General features: G+C 45.8%; 2 protein-coding genes across 4 annotated transcripts in view; both read left to right on the top strand.

Moving 5' to 3' along the window:
• The window catches only part of wwc1 (WW and C2 domain containing 1), a 36,055-nt gene extending 26,166 nt beyond the window's left edge, over window positions 1-9,889 (top strand). Inside the window, exons 11-22 of the mRNA XM_070982508.1 lie at window positions 1,518-2,206; window positions 4,675-4,792; window positions 4,880-5,050; window positions 5,454-5,646; window positions 5,861-6,001; window positions 6,279-6,331; window positions 6,478-6,673; window positions 6,824-6,994; window positions 7,084-7,176; window positions 8,280-8,510; window positions 8,610-8,728; window positions 8,807-9,889. Of these exons, the coding sequence (XP_070838609.1) occupies window positions 1,518-2,206; window positions 4,675-4,792; window positions 4,880-5,050; window positions 5,454-5,646; window positions 5,861-6,001; window positions 6,279-6,331; window positions 6,478-6,673; window positions 6,824-6,994; window positions 7,084-7,176; window positions 8,280-8,510; window positions 8,610-8,728; window positions 8,807-8,873 (2,242 nt within the window). The 3' untranslated portion in view covers window positions 8,874-9,889. The remainder of the gene's footprint in view (window positions 1-1,517; window positions 2,207-4,674; window positions 4,793-4,879; window positions 5,051-5,453; window positions 5,647-5,860; window positions 6,002-6,278; window positions 6,332-6,477; window positions 6,674-6,823; window positions 6,995-7,083; window positions 7,177-8,279; window positions 8,511-8,609; window positions 8,729-8,806) is intronic.
• The window catches only part of rars1 (arginyl-tRNA synthetase 1), a 448,982-nt gene that overhangs the window by 26,803 nt on the left and 401,692 nt on the right, over window positions 1-20,487 (top strand). The window contains exons 2-10 of one of the 3 annotated variants that reach the window (XM_070982510.1): window positions 15,043-15,155; window positions 16,003-16,137; window positions 17,076-17,264; window positions 17,684-17,792; window positions 17,934-18,034; window positions 18,364-18,485; window positions 19,130-19,250; window positions 19,706-19,835; window positions 20,001-20,105. In XM_070982510.1, the coding sequence (XP_070838611.1) occupies window positions 15,111-15,155; window positions 16,003-16,137; window positions 17,076-17,264; window positions 17,684-17,792; window positions 17,934-18,034; window positions 18,364-18,485; window positions 19,130-19,250; window positions 19,706-19,835; window positions 20,001-20,105 (1,057 nt within the window). In that variant the 5' untranslated portion in view covers window positions 15,043-15,110. Of the gene's footprint in view, window positions 1-14,981; window positions 15,156-16,002; window positions 16,138-17,075; window positions 17,265-17,683; window positions 17,793-17,933; window positions 18,035-18,363; window positions 18,486-19,129; window positions 19,251-19,705; window positions 19,836-20,000; window positions 20,106-20,487 lie in introns of those variants that run through there. The other 2 variants (XM_070982511.1, XM_070982512.1) reach the window with 2 other exon arrangements.

The raw sequence follows: 20,487 nt of genomic DNA, 5'->3' as shown, positions 1-20,487 counted from the left end.
CGATGACCGTCAGATGATTCACTGGAAGGCATCTTTTAGTTATTAGATTGAGAGCAGAGAGAGGGAGGGAGCTTTGAAGTATTTAGCCTTTAATGACCAAACATTTGCTTAAGATGAAAGCCATTTTGCTCGTCCTCGTCTTTTTCATTTCAGTCATGATCTCGCCACAAATCTAATTTTCCAGCCCAACCCAGAACATCCCAGAATTACATTTTTATGAGATGATGCAAGGCCGCTGTAAGAGCCGTACACGTTTCAGAGTCGTGTAATATTTAACAGCCCCGGTTTTTAAGTTCGATGGCGCTAATCTGAAAGGTTGAAAGCGAAGGCGAGTTTCTCTCCCTGTTTCTTGTCTCACGGCTTGTTCATCCTGTCTGTCCTCCGCGTCTGATGGACATGAAAGTGTCCCTGGCGGACAGGAACTCCTTTCTGTCGGTGCTAACGAGCCCTCCTGCTTTAATTAGAGCTGCTCAGATTCAGGAGTGTGTGAGGAGGGAGCTACAGGAGGGCTGCGAGGCGAGGACGGACAGAGGGGAGACAGGAAACGACTCTACTTTCCTCCTGAAGGAGCCCCTTAAGCCCAATATTTAATGTGTATTTTACATCTTCAGTTTGGTTTGAAGCTTTTAAATGGTGATGAATATCTCGCCTGCTGAGCTGAGAGATGTGAAAAAATAAAACCTCTCAATTACCAAAAGATCTTCTAAAGATTATGGAAGTACTGCCAAAACTTCTTTACATAGAGCATTTTAAAGATGAAGGCCGTTGAATGTGTCGTATTACATAAGAAATATTTTATTGGATAGTTTATTAAGATGATTTTCAGCTGCACTCTGAGACGTTGCAGAGAGGATTTCAGTAGAACTCAGTAAATGCTTTGTCTACAGCCACGATAGCAGCTCTGTGAGGCTAACGGCAGCATGCTAACGTGCTCACAGTGACGGCGCTAACATGCTGACACTTAGCAGCATGTTGGCAACATCTGCTAATTAGCACAAAAGACAAAGCACAGCTGAATCTGATGAGCTTATTTGGTCCTAAACAAAAGTACTGGATGGTTTTACAATTCTGATCTGATAGCCAATTACAGGCTGTCAAGAGACATTATAGACCTATAAACTGACTGTGGGATTGTTGTGACTGTGGGTTGTGCTGCAGGAGGCTGCAGCAAACACTGCCACCACTGCAGCTAAGTCTGATTTTCAAACAGGACCAAACTTTTTTAATTGCGTTGTTTATTGCATTAAAAAGATCTTAAAAGTTTTAGATTTAACCTGGCAAATGCTGCAGAAACCCTGCGTGAGACGTCTACATCGTGGGACGAATTCTTATTGTTATTTTTAACTTCTGATGTCATTTAGTTGGGATTGTTCTGGATGTTCTGCTTTATGTTCCACTGTCTGACTGACTTGAATAGCACCTTGTAACATTACTTGATAGCAACAATTGATCTATAACTGCTGATGGGTCATCTTAGGTCATAAGTCTCTCTCTTTTTGTCTCCGTCTCCTCTCCAGCCTGTCGGCCAGCACTCTGTCCTGTTCGTCCGGCAGCAGTCGAGGCTCACTAACGTCCAGCCGCGGCTCACTGGCTACCACCTCCAGCCTGGGCTCCACCTCCTCCCTCAGCTTCACTGACCTCTACCTGGAGCAGCCCGAGCTGGCGGACCCCGACTTCCAGAACAAGCTGGACAGCCTCCTGCAGGAGGGCGGCCAAGGAGGCTACCGCCCCTCCAGCTCCATCACCACAATACACGAGCACGAGGTGGTGACGGGCTGTGGAGAGAGGGACGCTGGGAAGCCTGAGGGCAGAGCAGGCGGGGCGGGAGGAGAGGCGGGGTGTTCTGCTGGAGGAGGCGCGGGAGGAGGTGGTGGTGTCGGAGTGGAGTTGGGGTCATCCAGGATCCAAGCACTCAGACTGTCAGAAACCCCTCACTCCATGAGCTCTTTGTCTCCGCGCTCGTCTCTTTCCTCGCTGTCTCCGCCGTGCTCGCCGCTGGTCACGGACACTAGTTTCCTGTCTGGAGAGACATTCGCAGGCCAGACGGGACCCGGCGGCTTGAGCCTGGACCTGGAGCTCCACAGCAGGCTAGCAGAACTGGAACTCAGCCTGGACTCTCAAGAGCAACTGCGGGAGGAGCACAGGGGTTCGAGGGGGCTGGAGGACAAGCGGAACCACAACAACAGGCTGGGCGAGGAGGTCAAAGGTAAGCTGTGTGTCTTCTTCATCCAAAAGGTTCAGTCGTCATCGTCACAGTCGGAACGCCAGTTCAGTGAGAAGAATAAGAGTCAAGAGAGACAGGAAAAGTGGGAAGAGGTGTGACCTGGAGCAAAGCTTCCCAGTCAAGAATCAAACATGCTGCATGGGTATGAATCCACAGCTGCAGGTTTCCGCCTTTCTGCCAGGCAGTGGAAACCTGGCTGCAGGGATTTGGCATCATTCAGCCTTAAGTGCGTTAGTGAGGTCCAGCACTGATACCGAGTGATCAGGTCTGGCTCGCGGTCGACGTTCCAGTTCACCTCAAAGGTGTTGGACGGGTCTGAGGTCAGGGTTTCAGGCTTTTTCCAGACAAAACTGAGGAAATCACTCATTTATGGAGCTACATGGGATCATTGTCGTGTTGAAACAGCGAAGAGACAAACACAAACTGTTGACACAGAGTTGTCCTATAGAAAGTTATTTCAGTGTCTGAAGAGTTGCAGCCCACAGCATTGATCCCATGCAGGGAAGTGAACGTTTCACAGCAGCAAAGTGAAGTGAAGAATGACAGCAGATGCACAATCTAGATAAGTGACTTTAGAGGATGTAGATACACGGTAAAACACAGAACCAAGCACGCGTCCACCATCTTTTAGTCACAGTCAGAAGATTAATGATGCTCAGGGATGAGGAAAATAATACATCATCTGACTTTTCATTAAACCTGTGAGCGACTCAGAGTCTCATATCCTCAAAGCAATCATGTTACATCTCACCGGCAATGAAAACAAGGTTTGAATAATAACTCGGGAGGCCTGCGACTCGAACGACAGCCCCAGTTAATAACATGAAAACGATAATAGTGATGAATTATCTGCAGTTTTAAATGAGCAGCAATATGAGAGGGAGGAGGCTGCAGAAGAGACGCTGGTGACGTAACCTTGATCTGACACACCAGGCATCATAGAAAACACTCCGACTTTATTGGAAAGCAGGATAGCAGCAGTCGTCCTCCTCGCTGTGTGTGTGCGCTGAGACATTTAATACTGTGTGTGAAACCTGATTGCCGGTGGGAGACCTGAAGAGAGGGGAGGTGAAGTTTAGGAGGGTGTTGGATTACAGCCGCCGGCTCACCTGTGTGTGTGTGCGTGCGTTTGTGTGTGCTGCTTGATTTTACATTTTTATTTACTGCCTGTGTTTCACTGTAGTTTGATCTGTTTAAGTGAAACTGTATGAGAATTAATGAGTATAAATGAACTGATTTGATGTTTAAAATGAATGAAAGCTCCACAGAACATTGATTTGAGTTTTTATAACAATCATTTCAGTCATTTATCATCTGGAGTGTGATTTCCTCGGTTTTCTTCACACTATAGCAAACAAGTCGAATGTCTTTGTGTCTTTTGGCTGTTGGTTGGACAAAGCAACGCATTAAGACTATGCTGAATTAGCTATTAGCAGCTCCTGGTTGCAGTGTACCCATGGAAGTGCAGACAGCTGTAACTGGATCACTTTTATACTGACATAAACTTAAAAACGTGATGATTCTCAGGTAAGTTCTGCAGTTAGAGGGGGGATTTTCCTATAAGTGTGTGTACCCTGTCTGTGTGTTCACATCTGACTGTGTTAGACTCAGGGAGGAAGTCATATTAGCATAAGGATCCATGAGCTGTGTGTTGATAAGCGGCCAAAGTACAATAACTAATTTTCTTAAAATTATAATAATTACTTGTTGTGGCCCTAAAAGGATTTAAAGCTGAATTGCGGTAATGGTCAGTTTGGACCGGGCGCGCTGCAGCTGAACGTGACTCGGGCTCTTGTTGCAGCCTCGGGTGAAAGGTGTACGCGGTGTCTGGTTTCCTGTTCACTCTCCATCCCGGCTGTTCAACGTGTTACCAGGCTGTGACTCTGCACGGTCAGGCCTCCGTGCAGTCCAGCAGGGCTGTGTTCAGATCAGCGTTAACACTCCTCCTTCCTGCGTGGGAACACAGGAGTATTAACTGCAGCTGAGTGTCTCTGAATCAGCCTTTAAACTGGACTTCCTGGTTCATATTTCATCACCTTCACCTGTAGAAACCCAAAATGCTGCTCCTGTTTTTTAAGCCCTAATGCAGCGGCTGTTCTCCACCACGCTCTGCCCCTTCTTCAATGACCACAGTGTTGTGTTTACACCGTACTCTTCAACAAAGCCACGATAACCTAATTACATCTCACAGCACAAAGCAAATATATGGTATCTGTGGAGCGTTGACAGAGGGTTTGATCAGGATCAATGATTCAGTGCTGAGGAGCTGTGGTTGACTGGTTCAGTACAAATCTGTCACTGCTCACTCAATTATACACTACATGAGTGTATTCATGGTAAGGACCAGTGTGATGAAGAGTGTGGCTCATTGATGTGTTTTCAGTAGTTACTGGATCTCTATATGTGGATGAAGCCATATCTCCACCTCTCATTCCTCCTCTTGTCTACAGATTCAGCTCCCCAGCTGCGAGGGACGGGGGCGGGGCCAAAGAAGATGGGCGTGACCTCAGCGGTGTCGGACGAGTCGGTGGCTGGCGATAGTGGTGTGTATGAGCCTTCAGAACGCAGGTACGAAACATTTTTACCTGGCGAAATCTCAGTTTATGTGTGTTTCGCTCAGATTTGATTAAGTCTGGGTGTTTGCGTTTCCTACAGGCCGGGCCTCCCTGCAGACCTCCTCCTGGGCTCCTACGAGGAGCGTTTGGTGCTGGGCTGCTCTCAGGTGCAGCTCGGTTTCCGCTACGAGTCCAGAGACCAACGCTTCACTATCTTCATCATGCAGCTGTCCAACTGCAGCGCCCTCTGTCTGCCGGCTGACCAGAAAATGTGCGTCCTTTTTTCTTTTGGTTTTTAGACGACACTTTTTAAGTGACTAATTTAAAAAAAAAAGGATTTGTGTGCTGAAAAACAAGAGAAACAGAAGGGAAACTGCAGGTTTGAAGAAGAAACAGGAAAGTTATATCAACAAGCTGTTTATTTAAGACAAAGCACAGCTGCAATAAATATTTGACTGTAGAGAAACTGGTGACTGCTGTGTGCATGCGTGCTCAGACTCAGACAGACACAAAGAGTTTACAGTGTTTGCTTTTTCCTCAGGTAGGTCTCATGCGCTGCATGTACTTTTGCATATTTAATGCCTCTTGGCACTGTTTGCGTATGCAGATGTGCGTCTGAGGGAAGCTCTATACTCAAATGTGACACAGCCTCACAGTAACTCTCGCCTGTGCAGGTATGTGCGTTCGGCGGTGCTGCCCTGCGTGGAGGCCACCCGCTGTCTCTTCCGAACACGTGGCTCGCTGCCGCAGGACGTCGTGGAGGTCAACGAGGTGTTCGGCATGCAGATATCCCACAGTGCACTGCGGCAGAAGACACTGAGGGTCGACGTCTGCAGCACCAGCAAGTCGGGCCATGAAGAGTGTCTGGTTAGTAGACATCTCTGGTTTTAGGGTGCAGCGAGCAAGAAGTGCTCATTTTGATGTTTTTCCCTACTTTTTCCTCTTTTTATCCTGTTACAGTTCATCACTTTGGAGGTAACATTACACTTAAAACAGGAGTTCAAGTATGACCTGCAGTGTTGCTTCTTCTAACATCCCACCATCTTACCTCTCTCCCCCTCCTCCTCCTCCTCCCCCCTAGGCGGGAGCTCAGATCAGCCTGGCTGATGTCAGCTGTTCGGAGGAGAGATGCACCAAGTGGTACAACCTGCTGAGCCGCGTCTACATGCCCGAGATCAACAATAAGGACGAGGAGAGCAGAGCAGCCGGCGGCTCCGACAGGGTACAGACACAGCTCAGACGTGATTTTACAGTAGTTTTAAGTACACAGTAAGCCTGCTGTGGCTTGTTCTTGCTTTGTAAATGAGGCCATTTTCCTCATTTATTAAACCAAACTAACATGTAAAAGTTGCCTTAAGAATTTGCAGATGGTTTTAGTTGGGTGGAAAAGAAAAATAGTGACACTAAAACAGATGCTTAATCACCTGAATGTTTGAGAAACACACTCACATCTTACATGAATCTGTGTTTGGTCCTCATGTGTGTGTTCTGCGTTTCAGGCTCCGGTGATTTCCAGTGTTTCCAGAGTCGGAGCTCCAGAGGACAATGAGTGGTGAGTGTGTCTCCTTTCCATCATCTGCTGTTTGGATTCATCATATTTATCATATAAAGCCAACTTCCAGCACTTCACAGCCTTCAGTACAAACAGAAAAAGTATGAACGTAGTTGAGATGAGATGTTTACCCTCCTCTCTGTCAGGCACGGCGACCCTCTGGAGACCGACGTGTTCGAGGATGAGGAGGGAAATGGCATGGAGGGGGTGGGGCCTCTGGAGGAAGAGGAAGAGTTTTATCCCGAAAGCAGCCAATGGGAAGCAGAAGAGGAGGAGGAGGAGGAGGAGAAGGTGGCCAAACCTCCAGCAGCAGCAGCAGCAGCAGCAGCCATCACTGAAAAGGTAACTTTTGTGATGCTGAAAAAGTCTAAAAACTGAGGCAGTACTGCTCTTTGGTTGAGTTGCACACATGAAAACAAAGCTGCAGGTTGAGATAACTTCCATTTTCAGATGAAGGGTCAAAGTCATCATCGCCTTGCACTCTTTATCCAGGTCAACAAAGAGACGAGCATGGACAGCTTGTTGCCGTCCCATCACTGCTCCGTGGTTCGACCGAAGGAGCGCCGGCCGGACGTCCCCCAGCAGAACCCCTTCATGAGGGGGAACACCATCATCCGCTCCAAGACCTTCTCCCCTGGACCCCAGAGCCAGTACATCTGCAGGGTGAGTGAAAGCAGAAAAAACACGAGAGCATCACTGCCAAAGATACTGAGAGCTGATGTTTCACTCTTTGCTGTTTTTTGTCTTTGCAGATAAACCGCAGCGACAGCGACAGCTCCACGCTCTCCAAGAAGTCTCCGTTTGTGAGAAACGCCTCGGAGAGACGCAGCATGCGCGTGAAGAAGGTAGAAACTCGATGATAGCGTCATGACTTCTTGCCTGATGTGACGAGTTAACGTAGCCTGATGTGTTTAAGGACTTGTGAGACACGCACAGGTGCTGAGAAAGGAAGTCATGAGCACTTCTCCACGTCTCTTATCACAGCTTTTTATTTGTATGCTTTTATTTTTTTGTCTGCAGTTTTTTAGTTGAAGCGACAAACAGAAAATGAGTTGCTGCTGGGTGGAGTGAAGGACGAAGAGGAGGCCTGACTCCTGCGTGCTTCACTCCAGCAGCGTGACTCTCCAGCCTCAGTGATTTGACGCCTCTCCCTCTGTTCTGTGCCGTAAATCTAACGTCATCTTGCTGCTTCTTGACACTTTAATAGTGAAGTCAAACCTGCGGGTTTTACCGACCACATTAACTGTCCTCCCTGCTCTCCGGAGAAAGAGACAGAGAGCTCATTTGCATTTCTTTTTAAGCCTTAAAACCACCCGACCACTCCTCCTGAAGTGACTCTTAATATTTAACAACCGTCTGAATGTTTAATGCAGCTCTGACATTTGCCGGCTTGTATTAATTTAGAGGCAGGCAGCAAAATCTGCCCCAGTGTCCCTCCAGGGCCTCGACAGCACTGGCAAATTCACACAAACACACACACATATCGCATGTTGCTGACAGTGTAGTGGCAAATAATTCAAGGCGTGACTGTACACTCAGGTGACTTTTAGGCCCTTCGCTCACATGAAAATACGTCGCTGGCTTCATCTGTCGGTTAAAGTAACAGCTCTGGGCTTTCAGCCGTAGGTCTCTGTTAACAGAAACGTGTTCGGGTATAACAGGGCTGTTATGGGTAGAGCTGCAGCGCTCACACAGGACGTTTGTCTTCTGTCACTGCTGGTTGAGTTTTATATAAATGACTCGAAGAAAGGAGAGTTTTCTGTTCTCTTCTCATTTTGCAGTTATAGTCTTGCAGTAGATTTGTAGTTGTGGCCTGTTAGTCAAAACAAATATAATAATATAATTATGTTAATGCAGATTAACTGATGATGAAAATCATTTTTTGTTGCCGCCCGTGCCTGTTTGCATCTGCAGCACCTAACTGTGTCCCTCCCTGTCCTCCCCTCAGCCTCCCGTGCAGGTCAAAGGTCTGGATGGCCTCCTGCGGACGTCCCTGGACCTGGAGCTGGACCTGCAGGTGTCCCGGACGCGGCAGGCCCGGCTGGCGCAGGAGCTGCGGGTGCTGCGCGAGCTGAAGACGCAGCTGGAGAAGGCGAGGCAGCAGGGCCAGAGAGAGCTGCCGGCCTGGGTCCAAGAAGACGAGCGCTTCCGGCTCCTCCTCAAGCAGGCCGAGAAGCAGGTGAGGCGTTCGGGTCTGTTTGCCCACGAGGGGGTATTTGTGAATGAGGGGGAGCAGAGTTCAGTGTCTGAGCACCTCTGTGGTCTTGGTCCCGTTCAGACTCACGAGGAGCAGCTGCAGGAGAAGCGGGTGGAGAAGATGATGAGGGCGGCAGCCAAGGACGTCCACAAGATCAGGGGCCAGAGCCGCAAAGAGGTCCCCGAGGTCCAGACCTTCAGGTGGGAGCAACAACAGACCAGGCTTCATCCGAAATATGACGCTCAGCGCTCACTGATCTGCTTCCTGTGTGCTTTCAGAGAGAAGATGGCCTTCTTCACACGAGCGAAGAGCAGCATCCCCGACCTGCCGGCCGACGACGTGTAGAGAAGCATTTCAAAGTATTTCCCCCTCCTGAGTCTTAACCTGCTGTTCCTGACGCAAATGAAGCAAACGTTTGGCGGTGTTATGAAGAATTTTAAACAATAATGACATGTTTAGTAGAAAACACTCAAAACCGTGAAGAAACACATTTTTAAAGAGCTCAGCATTTCTAATGTGGATAGTCTTTGTTTGTAAATTAGTGATAGCACTGCTAGAGCTTCTTTTTTATGATTTCACTCTCGTCCACTCTGTTTATGGCATCGTGTTTCTGTTACTAACAGGCTGTTTATAGGCTCTTAGGTGTTTAAAGTTATTCCAGCACAAAGTCACACAGCAGCACATGAGCATACAAAGAGTTTTTTACTAAAGTGGCGCTTTCAGGCAGAAAATCTATGTGCGTATTGATAGCACAAACAATACAGAAGGTACGAAAGGAAAACACTTATCCTGAAGAATGAGCGTCGAAATTTAAGAGATATTTAATACTGACCTTCAAGTCGTGTGTTTTTTTTAGAAAACTCTACGCGCAGACAAACATGAGTTCGCCTGAGGCTCGTCACAGGTGGTTTCACACACGTTAAGCATCATCAGCATAACTTCCGTTCAGCTGTGGCGTCTTTCACAACCCGACACGAGAGGAAAACTGGAGCCCGTCTTTGCTTTGTGAACATTTCCAAAAGAACTGGATCTGATTATTCAAGAGGGAGTTTCAATCAGCGAGCAGGAGGCGAGATTCTCCTGGTTTTTAGGTCTGAAGCAGGAAGTCGTCCCGATCGTCTCCCGCCAGCCTCACGCACACACACACACACACACACACACACACACACACACACACACACACACACACACACACACACACACACACACACACACACACACACACAATCATCCAAGCCTAGAAAGAGCACTAACTCTCACTAACACTCAGGTAGTTGATTGGATAGTCTGCACTTTAATAAACTTGAGGTAAAAGTTAAAAAAAAAAAAATGAAAAAAATTAACTTGATGTAGGTTTTTGGAAATGAAAAAAAGAAAAGAATCCAAAAACGCTCGCCTCACGCTGGAATGATTGTTGATCGTTGAGACACACAGGAAGTGAAGATCAAATGTGTTTCTGATGACTGTGAACTTCGTACTGATTGTATGACAACAAGGAAGTGACTAACCCCCCCCATCAGCTGCCAGCCAATAGGAAGAGAGCAGTCCCTCTCTGCTTCTCCAGGCTGCTGATCTTCACTCTGATTGGCTGGTTTAAATATTTTCTGCCCTGATGAACACTGTGTTTGCCCCGTTCTGACAGTTTTGGTGTCAGACCTCTCCCCCCTGGTGTTTCCGCTCTGTAACTGGATGTCTTACGTTTGGAGTCTCTGAGAACTGGACGTTAGCACGGTGCCCCAGCAAAGCTCAACACGTCGGCCTCGTTTGTTCTGAGTGGATCCTTAAAGCTGCACTACTCAATATTTCCGAATCATCAGTGGTTAAACGACTGTGTGTAATGTGAAAGAAGCCGCTCGCAGCGACGAACCCTCTGATCACCTTTTAGCATCTTTCAGCTCCTTGTTTTGGTTTTCACAGCGAGCATCGTTGCTGCTTCGGTTCGAAGCCGCCGCAGGCTGAGTGTTTGCAGCAAAAAGCCACCGTACACTACCTGTTGGACACTAGCTTTAGCAGCTAAAGGAGTTGTTAGAGACCAAAAACAGCTAAAAGACACTGAATATTGGACACATTCCTCAGATAGACAAAAAACGCGACTCTAAAAATTCCCCATTAATTGATAATACGTTAATGTTAAAGTTTTTGGTTGTATGTCACAGAACAATCTTGCGTCCTTCGCAGGTGGTTCTGGCTAAATCGAAGGACAAACGTGCTGTTTTTGATTCTTAGACCGGTCCCGTGAATGTGCATGTTAAGTCTTTAGGGATTTCTTAAAATCGCTGCTCCGTCAGACTGCGTTGAGGTTTGAGAGGTGTGTTATTTTCAAGCTCACTCTGCGCGTTGCAACCTGTGTTCTGCTTTAAATTCAGCACAGGTGAGTCTAATCTATCGATATGTATAAAAACTTCACGTGACTTTTAAAGTGCTCACATTGTGCTGGCGTCCTGTGGGTGCGAGAAGGTGAGAGAAATGTTCTGAAATGAGTGGATTTAGAGACTCGATGTGAGGAGAGATCAATTGATTTGTTAGGAGGCAGTTTTCCCTTCAGGAAACTCTGAACTCCAGAAGTCATTCCAGGCAGCGTGAATGAATAAATACTGTGGAGTCAAACACTGTAGCTCATAAGTGTCTTCAGATAATGGCTGATCAGTTCTTCCTGAGACGCCGTCAGTTTGTGGATCTCACATCAGCTTGTGCACCGTCGCCTGGCTGCGACGTCAGAAGGCAGCGGCGTGTCTTTCTCGTTTCGTTCCCGGCTGTAAAAGTTGTTCCTCGTCTGTACGTGCAGAGCTTGAGTCTCTTGCGGTGTGATTTATATTCTGCTCGGTGAAGACTTTCTGACGTCTGACTCTGTTTCCAAGGCAGCCGGACTCATAAATCTTCAGCAGACCTCGACTCCGGCACATCTTTTGTTTACGGATTCTTTGTATTTGTACCTGGTTGTTGAGAAGCTGCTGGAGAAGTTGTCCTTGGTGCTTTTTTTTTTTCCTCTCTCAGCATTTCACTGGTGTTAGAGCTAAACTTCTCCCTGAAACTCCTCTCTGTTTAGTTGATATACCTCATGTTTGTGGATGTGAAGTTTTAAGTGATCCTGCTGATGACTGGACTCGTGCACACCTGAGCGACCGGACGCGTTTTAAGCACATTCAGTGCCAAGAACGAGCTTTAGGTTTCAGTGTCAGACTCACCAATCATTCAAAATCAACACACAGAGGTCAGTTTAAACACTCACAGCAGAAAATAGACCAGAATGCATTGCAACAACAACAACAACAACAACAACAACAACAACAACAACAACAACAAGAGAGGTTTAGTTTTCAGTCAGAGCTGGAAAAGCTTTCTCATTACTTTACCTACTACCTCATTTATTTTTACCAGTTTCTTTTATATATTTCTTCATATCAAGTGTCGTGACTTCAGTACAATAAAGCATTGATCTGCAGCGAGGCCTTCGTGAGCAGCACAACACAGTAATACTGAACAGCACATTACGCTGTGACAGTGTGTAATTTCTGCTGCTGGAGTCTCTCAATCAAACAATGAACAGAGAAGATGTAGCCCAATGGTGTCGTTACGTAGCATTGGATCATGGGAGCTGTTGCCATCACAAGCAGAAACGTTCAGAGACGAGGCTAAACAAGTAAAAACTGGACAAAAAAACAGGGAAAGGGTAAAAGAAAGGTCAGTGAAGAGCAGGAAAATGCAGAAAATGAGATGAACAGTTCCTCTGCGAGACAAAACGTGCGGTGAAAAGTCACTGGCGCCGTTTGTTGTCATTCAGTCGAGTCATGTTTCACAGGAAGTGCCGCACAGCTCGTTCTCGCACTGATGAATAAACGCTGCTTCACTGGAAAAAAAGAAGCTGGATCGCAGACTGTTGGCGAGGTCATGATGCGGTTGTCTCCGAGGCGTCTGCGCCGGCGGTTCGCTTCCTGCTGGGTCACCGTGCTAACCGCGTGTTGTGGGTCTGTCATGGCACAAACCCTTCATGTGTTTGCATCCACTGCTGCTGTCATTCCAGATGTTTTACTGCTTCACAGCAGCTCACGAGAGCTCAGATCAAGCAGAGTCCACCTGCAACCTTCTTTTCATGAGTTGTCTTTGGTGTCTGTGCGTTTAAGACCAACAGAAGTTGACTTTGACCTCTTTTCCCGTCTGATCTGTCCCCACTTCCTGTTCCTGTTTTCCCTGTCACCTTCAAAAAGTCCCAAAAATTAAAACCAGCCTTGTTTTCTCTTAATCAAATACTGTAAATCCGCAAAAGAGGAAAGCTAGTCGCAGCACGTTCAGGTAGAAGTAGGAATATTTTTGCACAAGTGTCTATAAGAATAATAAATATCCCACGAATGCATATTAATCAAACAACACTACAGCTCTTCACCCTGAAGATAAAGAGGAAAAAAAGGTGAAACTTGATGAGGACGCTCACACTGAGGCTGCGTTCACTCTGCAGGAAGTGCGTGTTTGATTGTGGCCGACGTCCATCTGAACAGTCTGCCAGAAAACAAAAGATCAGTACCAAAGATTCAGCACCTGAAGCACAAACAGGTGATCCAGACGATGCTTCACCTGTCGGCGTGGCCACGAGTATCCCGTCATTTTCACATGTGTGACACCCGTGACTGCTCCGGAGCCAGTTAACCCCCCAATGCTTTTTGTAACCTTTCCCACAGAGACCAGAGCCAGATGTTGGTGGGTTTTGGGTTGAGTCTACTTTTTTCTGACGTGTTAATTCAATAATATTTGTTATCATTGAGGTCGTAGTTAGTGGTGGTGTCTCTAATATTCTGGCCCCTCATGTTTCTTAATGGGGAGTGCAAAAAAATATCTATGACCTCTATAATAAACATATTGAAATTGGATTAACACCTTCAAAAACACTCTGGATTTGTAGAGGTAGAATTCCTGGCATTGATTTGCAACAGATTGTACCTAATAAAGTGGCCACTGAGTGTGTATTTAACATGCCCTTTTTAATATCTGGCCAAACACGGCAGATGAAAACTGGAGCAGCATAAAAATCCGACTGTTCAGACTGAGGACCACAGCAGCAGCTGTCACTGTTCTGTTTATTTCCTGCTGAAAAAGAGTAAAAGCTAAACGCATGTTGGAGTCGTGTGACGGACGCGGTCACGCGTGGCGTCCTGCAGCGTGAACGCGGCGGCGTGCTCTGGCAGGGCTGAGGGTTTTACCGTAGCAGGAACGCTGTGAAATGAATGAAAGCCTTTCGAGTTCAATGAGAGTGTGCCTTTGGAGAGCAACACGTAAACCTTTCTCTTTCTTTTTGTTGTCTTAAATGTCCAAACCCGGCTGCCATCGTCCGATCTGAGAGACGCTGGAAACGTGGAGGCGTTCGCATTGATTCTTCTAATGTGAACCGTGTCTGTGTCCTCCAGAGCGAGTAGTTCTTAAGAGTAGGACTGTAGTGTGAGCATCAGTACTGTGTTTTAAAGTCCATGATCGATTGTTGTTTAACCTGAAATCAGCTCATTTATGTATAAATAACATCTGGATGAAGGAATGTAGAAATCACGATCATTCAGAGAAAAAACAAGTGCTGTTAGTCACAAATCTTTTTTTTTTTTTTCATCATGTAGGTTGTGATATAATTGTTTGTTTTCTCAAGTTCAAGTGCATTTTTTTCTTCCTCATTTGATCATTGGTATTGTTCTGTTTTTGTTTTTTTTCTAATGAATCTGTTTGTATTACGACTGGTGATGAACCTGGTAATGTGTAAGGAGGCGGCTATGAGAAACATACAGCATGTATTTATTGCACTTTGTGATTTGGGTGTGCTTTTCCTGTTTTTCTTTTTATCGCGAGAGTCCCGAAAAGCTGTGAATTTTATTCTCAGACACTGTACTGTCGACCAGAGTTGTAAATATTTCACCAGCACAAAAAACCAAACAAACAATATGTTTTGTAGTTTCACAACAAATAAAAAAAGTTCTTCTCTTCTATTTTGATGTGTGTTGTTGGGTTTTTGTTTCTGGTCTTGAAATTGTATTTTGTACTGCTTTTATTTATTTTAAATGTGGACATGTTGCACATTTGGTGACTAGGACTGTTTGACAAAAACAAACATTCGAAAAAAATAGATGTAGTCAAGATTTTTAGTGCATTATATATATTCATAAATTGTATTGTTTGGATTTTGAGAAACGTGTAGATCTTATTAGTTATTACTAATGGAACATTGTCTCTTGTCTGATGGAAGAAGTACCTAAATCCTTTATTTAAGTATGTAAAAGTACTAATAAATAGTAGTACAAGTACAAGAACCTTAAGTGTGTATTTCAGTGCAACACTGGAATAAATATCTTTACTTTTATCCACTGGTTTTAACCATCAGCTCTATGATTTAAAACCACGTTTCTACATGCGTCCAGGAGGGGGCGGTATGCATCTTTGGTTGAGATCTGGCAGTAAACCAAAGAAGAAGAAGAAGAAGAAGAAGAGGACGTTGCAGTTCCGGAAGTAGAGCTGAAAGTTGTGGAGTTCTTCCTTCTCCCAGTTTGTTTCATCAGCCACGAGACTTCACATCTAGCCGTCAGAAGAGTTTCACTCCAGTGTCCCGGGAAGATGGGAGACCCTGTAACCGAGTACACGGCCCGACTGCAGCAGCAGGTAGGCGCCCTGTTTGTGGGGAATGTAGCTAACGTTAGCTAGGAGGCTAACTGTGTGTGTGTGTGTGTGTGTGTGTATGAGAGAGAGAGAGAGACTACCGGCGTCAATCAGAGCTACGCCGGTCTGTAGTAGCAGACGCAGCGCCAGACTTCATTAAACAATCTGTCACTTTCTCGTTTCTCCCTGCTTATAAGTAAAAACAACTACACGGCGGACAAAATGACGAATGTCTGCCAAATACGTGGCTTTTAATCTCAATTTCGGCTAACAACCCTTGCATCAAACCCCACTTATTACCCTAAAAATTATAATTTGATTTTGCTGTCATACGTCAGGTCGTCGATCATCTCAGTGAACAGTGACGGCACATCAGCGAGTAGCGTGACGAGGCTGTTAAAGGGTGTTTTCATTGATACGAAGGCGCCGTGAAGTGAGCCGCCAAGACCTTACGGACTCTATTGAAGACCAAGAAAATAATAGCTAAACGAATCATTGAGCAACTAAATTAATTTCAGTTCCATGGAGAAAAGTTTGTACCAACGTTAACGTTTTAAAACTGTAAAAATCTCATTGATTAGTCAAATAAAACTGAAAGGTACATGTCACAGGCACAAGTAACGAGTTCATAATTAACTGTTGTGCCAGCTTATTAAAATGCTGTTTGGAGCCCTCTAGTGGTCCTGAACTTTGAGGTCACTTTGTATTTTGCATCCTGCGCTGACAGTGAGGCAGCTTTTGATTTGATTACTGATCTGGAGGTGTAATAAAACTCTTTATTGCCTAGTTTATCTTACAGTCATACTGAATCTGAAAATATTAGAGATCCTGTCTTCTTCTTTTCTTGCAGGAGCGGGAGATTCAGAGTCTCTCTGCAGAGATCGAGAGTCTAAAAAACCCCCAGAACCTGAATTCGTCTGCACGTCTGGACGAGCTGCGGGATGAAAACACCAAGCTGAAGTACCGCCTCAACATCCTAAAGAGGGTGAGTGAGTAATGCCGCAGGAGTGCAGCAGGGGGCGCTCTCTGGTCCGAAGGTGGACACAGCTGTGCGTCCTGCTGTGCTCCAGCTGCTGCTGACTGCAGATACGGCATCTTAATTCAAACGCTGGCAATGAAAAGAGTCACACTGACCTTTAAAGAACCAGCGTGTAAGATTTTAGGGGCTCTGTCTGCAGAATGTGGCAGAAATGGAACGTAATATTCATAATCGTGTTTTCATTAATGCATAATCACCTGAAAATAAGAATTGTTGTGGTTTTTAGCTCATTGTATCTGGAGGGAGTGGCTCCTCTCCCACATAGTCTGCCATGTTGCACAGCCATATTTCTACAGTAGCCCAGAACGGACAAACCAAACTCTGACTCGACAGAGTGCCTTCCCTGTCTTTTGTGTTTTTCACGAGATTCACAGCCTCCGTAGGTCCTTGTACATGCTTGGAAGTGAAATGTGAGGCGAGGGGTGTTCAGCTGATTGCAGTCTGCAGCCTCACCACTAGATGCCACTAAACTCTACACACTGGCCCTTTAAATTCTTACCTGTAAACACAAAACGCTGCACGCAAACACAACATTGCAAAACACTAAATCTCATTTCTCAGAACACACACAGCTCCTGTTCGTTTATTGATAAACATGATCAGTCATGTGCACTGTTGTAATGCTCTGATAAACTTACTGTGTGAAGTATTACTTAATGATACAGATTTTTTTTTTCTCAGAACAACGTTGTAAAACAAACTTTTCAGATCACTCCTGCAACATGAATTAACTTGTCAACTGTCCACCTGCACCTGTTTGTTCAGTCACTATCTCTCCAAAATGTGGCTAAATACATTCAGCTCTTCATCAAAGCTTCCCTGTGGTTTCCTCCTCTTCCTCCTCATGTTTGTGTTGGTGAAGCTGGTCTGCTGTGTGTCCTCAGGGCCTGCAGGAGGAGAGGACTCACTGCGCTCAGTCCATGACGAACATCAACCAGCGGCTCCAGGAGGTTTTCGGCGAGGCCATCCGGGCTTCCTGCCCCGAGCTGGACAACCCCCCGCTGGCCGTCACGCCCAATCAGCAGGCCAAGTTTGGAGACTACCAGTGCAACAGTGCCATGGCCATGGCCCAGGTGAGACTGCCAAGTCTGTCTGTGGATCACAGAAAGGGACTCTTTAACTCGGGTTCAATGAATCTTTCAGTGAGTCTGCAGATCCTGGAACTGTTCAGACGTCTTGACTTTGGTTACATTTCTAGCCTTGATTTTCCTTCTACACCTTTTCTTTTCAGTAATAAACAGGCTTGTCTTCAGAGATCACTTTGACTTAATATCCCATTTTTAACAAGGTTGTTGTGATGTGAGTATGTTTAGAAGCTTTTTGTTCTTCACACACACCGTTTAGCTGTTCGGAGATCAGCAGGGATGTGCCTGTCAGCTGTCTGGCAGCTCAGGAGAAGCTTCTCTCTGGGATAGAAAGCGAGCAAATTGGTGCTTCTTGTATCAGTTTAATCATTTGAAGCTGAGCCGTCTCTGACTTTGCGCTGCTGCAGATGCTGAAGGCGAAGGGAATGAAAATCAACCCGAGGGAAATCGCAGAGAGGATCATCCAGAACCTTCCCGACAACGAACTCATCCAGAGGACTGAAATCGCTGGACCAGGTACAAAACATCTGATTCAACTGCTGGATGCAGCGTCGGGGAGAGATTTCCTCGCTGCTTCCTCCTTCCTGTATACGTATTATAGAGTTTCACAAGGAAAAACCATGTAAACATGACAGTATTTGTAATTTATATCTTCAGGGTTCATCAACATCCACCTGAAGAGGGCGTATGTGTCCAGACTGTTGAGCAACCTGCTAATAAACGGAGTGAAGCCCCCCCCGCTGGCCTCCAGGAAGAGGGTTCGTCGCATGTAGCATGTAGCCACATACAGATATACAACCCTGAAACACAGTGTGATAGCCTGCTAATCGTTTTTGACATATGCTCAGTGCAGAGACGATATATTTGATGTTAAGCCTCGTCCACTTCCTTGATTGCTTAAATGCTTGAGCACAGCGTCCCAACTTTTATGGACTTGTGTGTGTGTGTGTGTGTGTGTGTGTGTGTGTGTGTGTGTGTGTGTGTGTGTGTGTGTGTGTGTGTGTGTGTGTGTGTGTGTGTGTGTGTGTGTGTGTGTGTGTGTGTGTGTGTGTGTGTGTGTGTGTGTGTGTGTGTGTGTGTTGCCCAGGTGGTGGTGGACTTCTCCTCTCCCAACATTGCCAAAGAGATGCACGTGGGCCACCTGCGCTCCACCATCATCGGGGAGAGCACGTGTCGGCTCTTCGAGTTTCTGGGCTACGACGTTCTCAGGTCAGAGCAGTCGCCGTTCACGAAGCCTGCTGCGTCTGAAACCAGCCACGTCTGCTGGGCACCACGTTTATACGCGACTGATTTACAGCAACAAATAAGTGTTGAAGGAAATGTAATGCAGACAAAATGTTCAGTTTGTCTTAACTGAAGGAACAAGAGTTAAAGTCAAATTAATGCTGCTATAATGAACATTATAGCCTTACAGCAATTAAGACTCAGCTTGAGTTAAAGGTTTATGTTAGCATATCAGCATGCTAGCACAGCTAATGTTACATTAATATAATGATAATAATAATCTAAAGCACACCCCTACAGCTTGCATCAGTATGCATGGTAACAGCTGTTAGTCGTTAACTGCTTTAGCATGTAGCAGTAATCATTTTAGCATATTAGCGCTCCACCTGTCAACCTAAAGCACCATCAGTGTTAGCATGCTGATATACCTGCAGTTAGCATTAAGATATAGAATACATTGGACGTTAACTGACATGACAGTTAACATGTTAGTGTGTTGCAACGCTAACTGTATGCATGTTAACGGTTAGCTTGTAACAAGCAGCATGTAGCATTGACACATCCATCATGCTAATGTGCTAACACTGGAGATCAGGACTACCCACAGTAACAATCTGTGTCATTCTCAGGTTGAACCACGTGGGAGACTGGGGGACCCAGTTTGGTATGCTGATCGCCCACCTGCAGGATAAGTTCCCAAACTACCTGACCATCTCCCCGCCCATCGGTGACCTGCAGGCCTTCTACAAAGTCAGTTTCTGTTTCTCTGTTTTCTACTGCGGCTCACTGTAACTCACAGCTGCAGGTGCAGTCACTCAGTAGGTTTGGGGAACTAAAACAATCAATTTTAGATGAAACCATTAAATGCAAATTGACCTGAAGTGTGTGCAGAGGGGAAATGGTTTGATAAATGACGTAAATAAACAATGAAAGACAGTTAATATCAATTACAGAAAGTCAATCTAATGAAATTCACTGTCAGTTGATGCACAGGTATTGTGTGCCTGCAGTGTGGTGTGCGTACATTGTGTGAACGCTGAAGACGAATAAACGACGACATCGTCTGTTCTCTCTTCTATCATCTTCCCCCATTTCTCTCCACACCTCATTTACTTTTCACATCTACTTTTTTTTGTCTTCTGTTCTCTCTCTCTCTTCCCCCCTCCTCCTCCTCCTCCTCCTGCTCTTCCTCTTCCCTCAACCAGGAGTCGAAGAAGCGTTTTGACGAGGACGAAGACTTCAAGAAGCGAGCCTATCAGTGTGTTGTCAAGCTGCAGAGCAAAGAGCCCGACTTCATGAAAGCCTGGAACCTCATCTGTGATGTTTCCCGGAAAGGTAGAAAAGTTTATGAGTCTGTAATATTAAAGGAAAGATCCTCATTAACACACACAAAGCTGCTGATACTCTGCATGTGCGGCTCTGTCAACAGGAATTAAACAACTTCCTGACGGGAAGGGTCTTAAAAACGGAGAACTTAGATGCCGACTGTTTGTGTTTCAGAGTTTCAGAAGGTTTACGACTGCCTGGACGTCACGATCATCGAGAGAGGGGAGTCCTACTATCAGGACAAGATGACGGAGGTGGTGAAGGAGTTTGAGGAGAAAGGTCAGTGCGCAGCGGAGACGGGAACAGATCCTTTTATTTGCCATTTTGATTAATTTTTGATCCACTAATACACTCTCATAATCCTCAACGTTCAATATTTTGGCATCCTTTGAAATTGCAGTCTGTTGTTTCCTGTTCTGACCACCAGAGGGCAGTGTTGTCCCATGAATGTCCTTCAGTCTTTCTTGTTCTAGTGTTTCCTTTTTGGTCTAATTTCCTCCCTTTTACCCTCAACTCTCTTTTTTCCGGCACTTTCTTCATTCTCCATTTCACTCATTACCTCCTCTTTCTCCTTTTCCTCCTCCAATCACTCTCATTTCTCTCTGAAAACTATATATTTTTTTACAATTTCTCTCATCCATCCCACTCTTCCCTCCCTCCC

The sequence above is a fragment of the Chaetodon trifascialis genome, chromosome 16, assembly GCF_039877785.1.
Source record: "Chaetodon trifascialis isolate fChaTrf1 chromosome 16, fChaTrf1.hap1, whole genome shotgun sequence".
NCBI classification, from domain to species: Eukaryota; Metazoa; Chordata; class Actinopteri; order Chaetodontiformes; family Chaetodontidae; genus Chaetodon; species Chaetodon trifascialis.
Note: the sequence above shows the minus strand (reverse complement) of the source record. Positions and strands in the feature narration are given on the sequence as shown.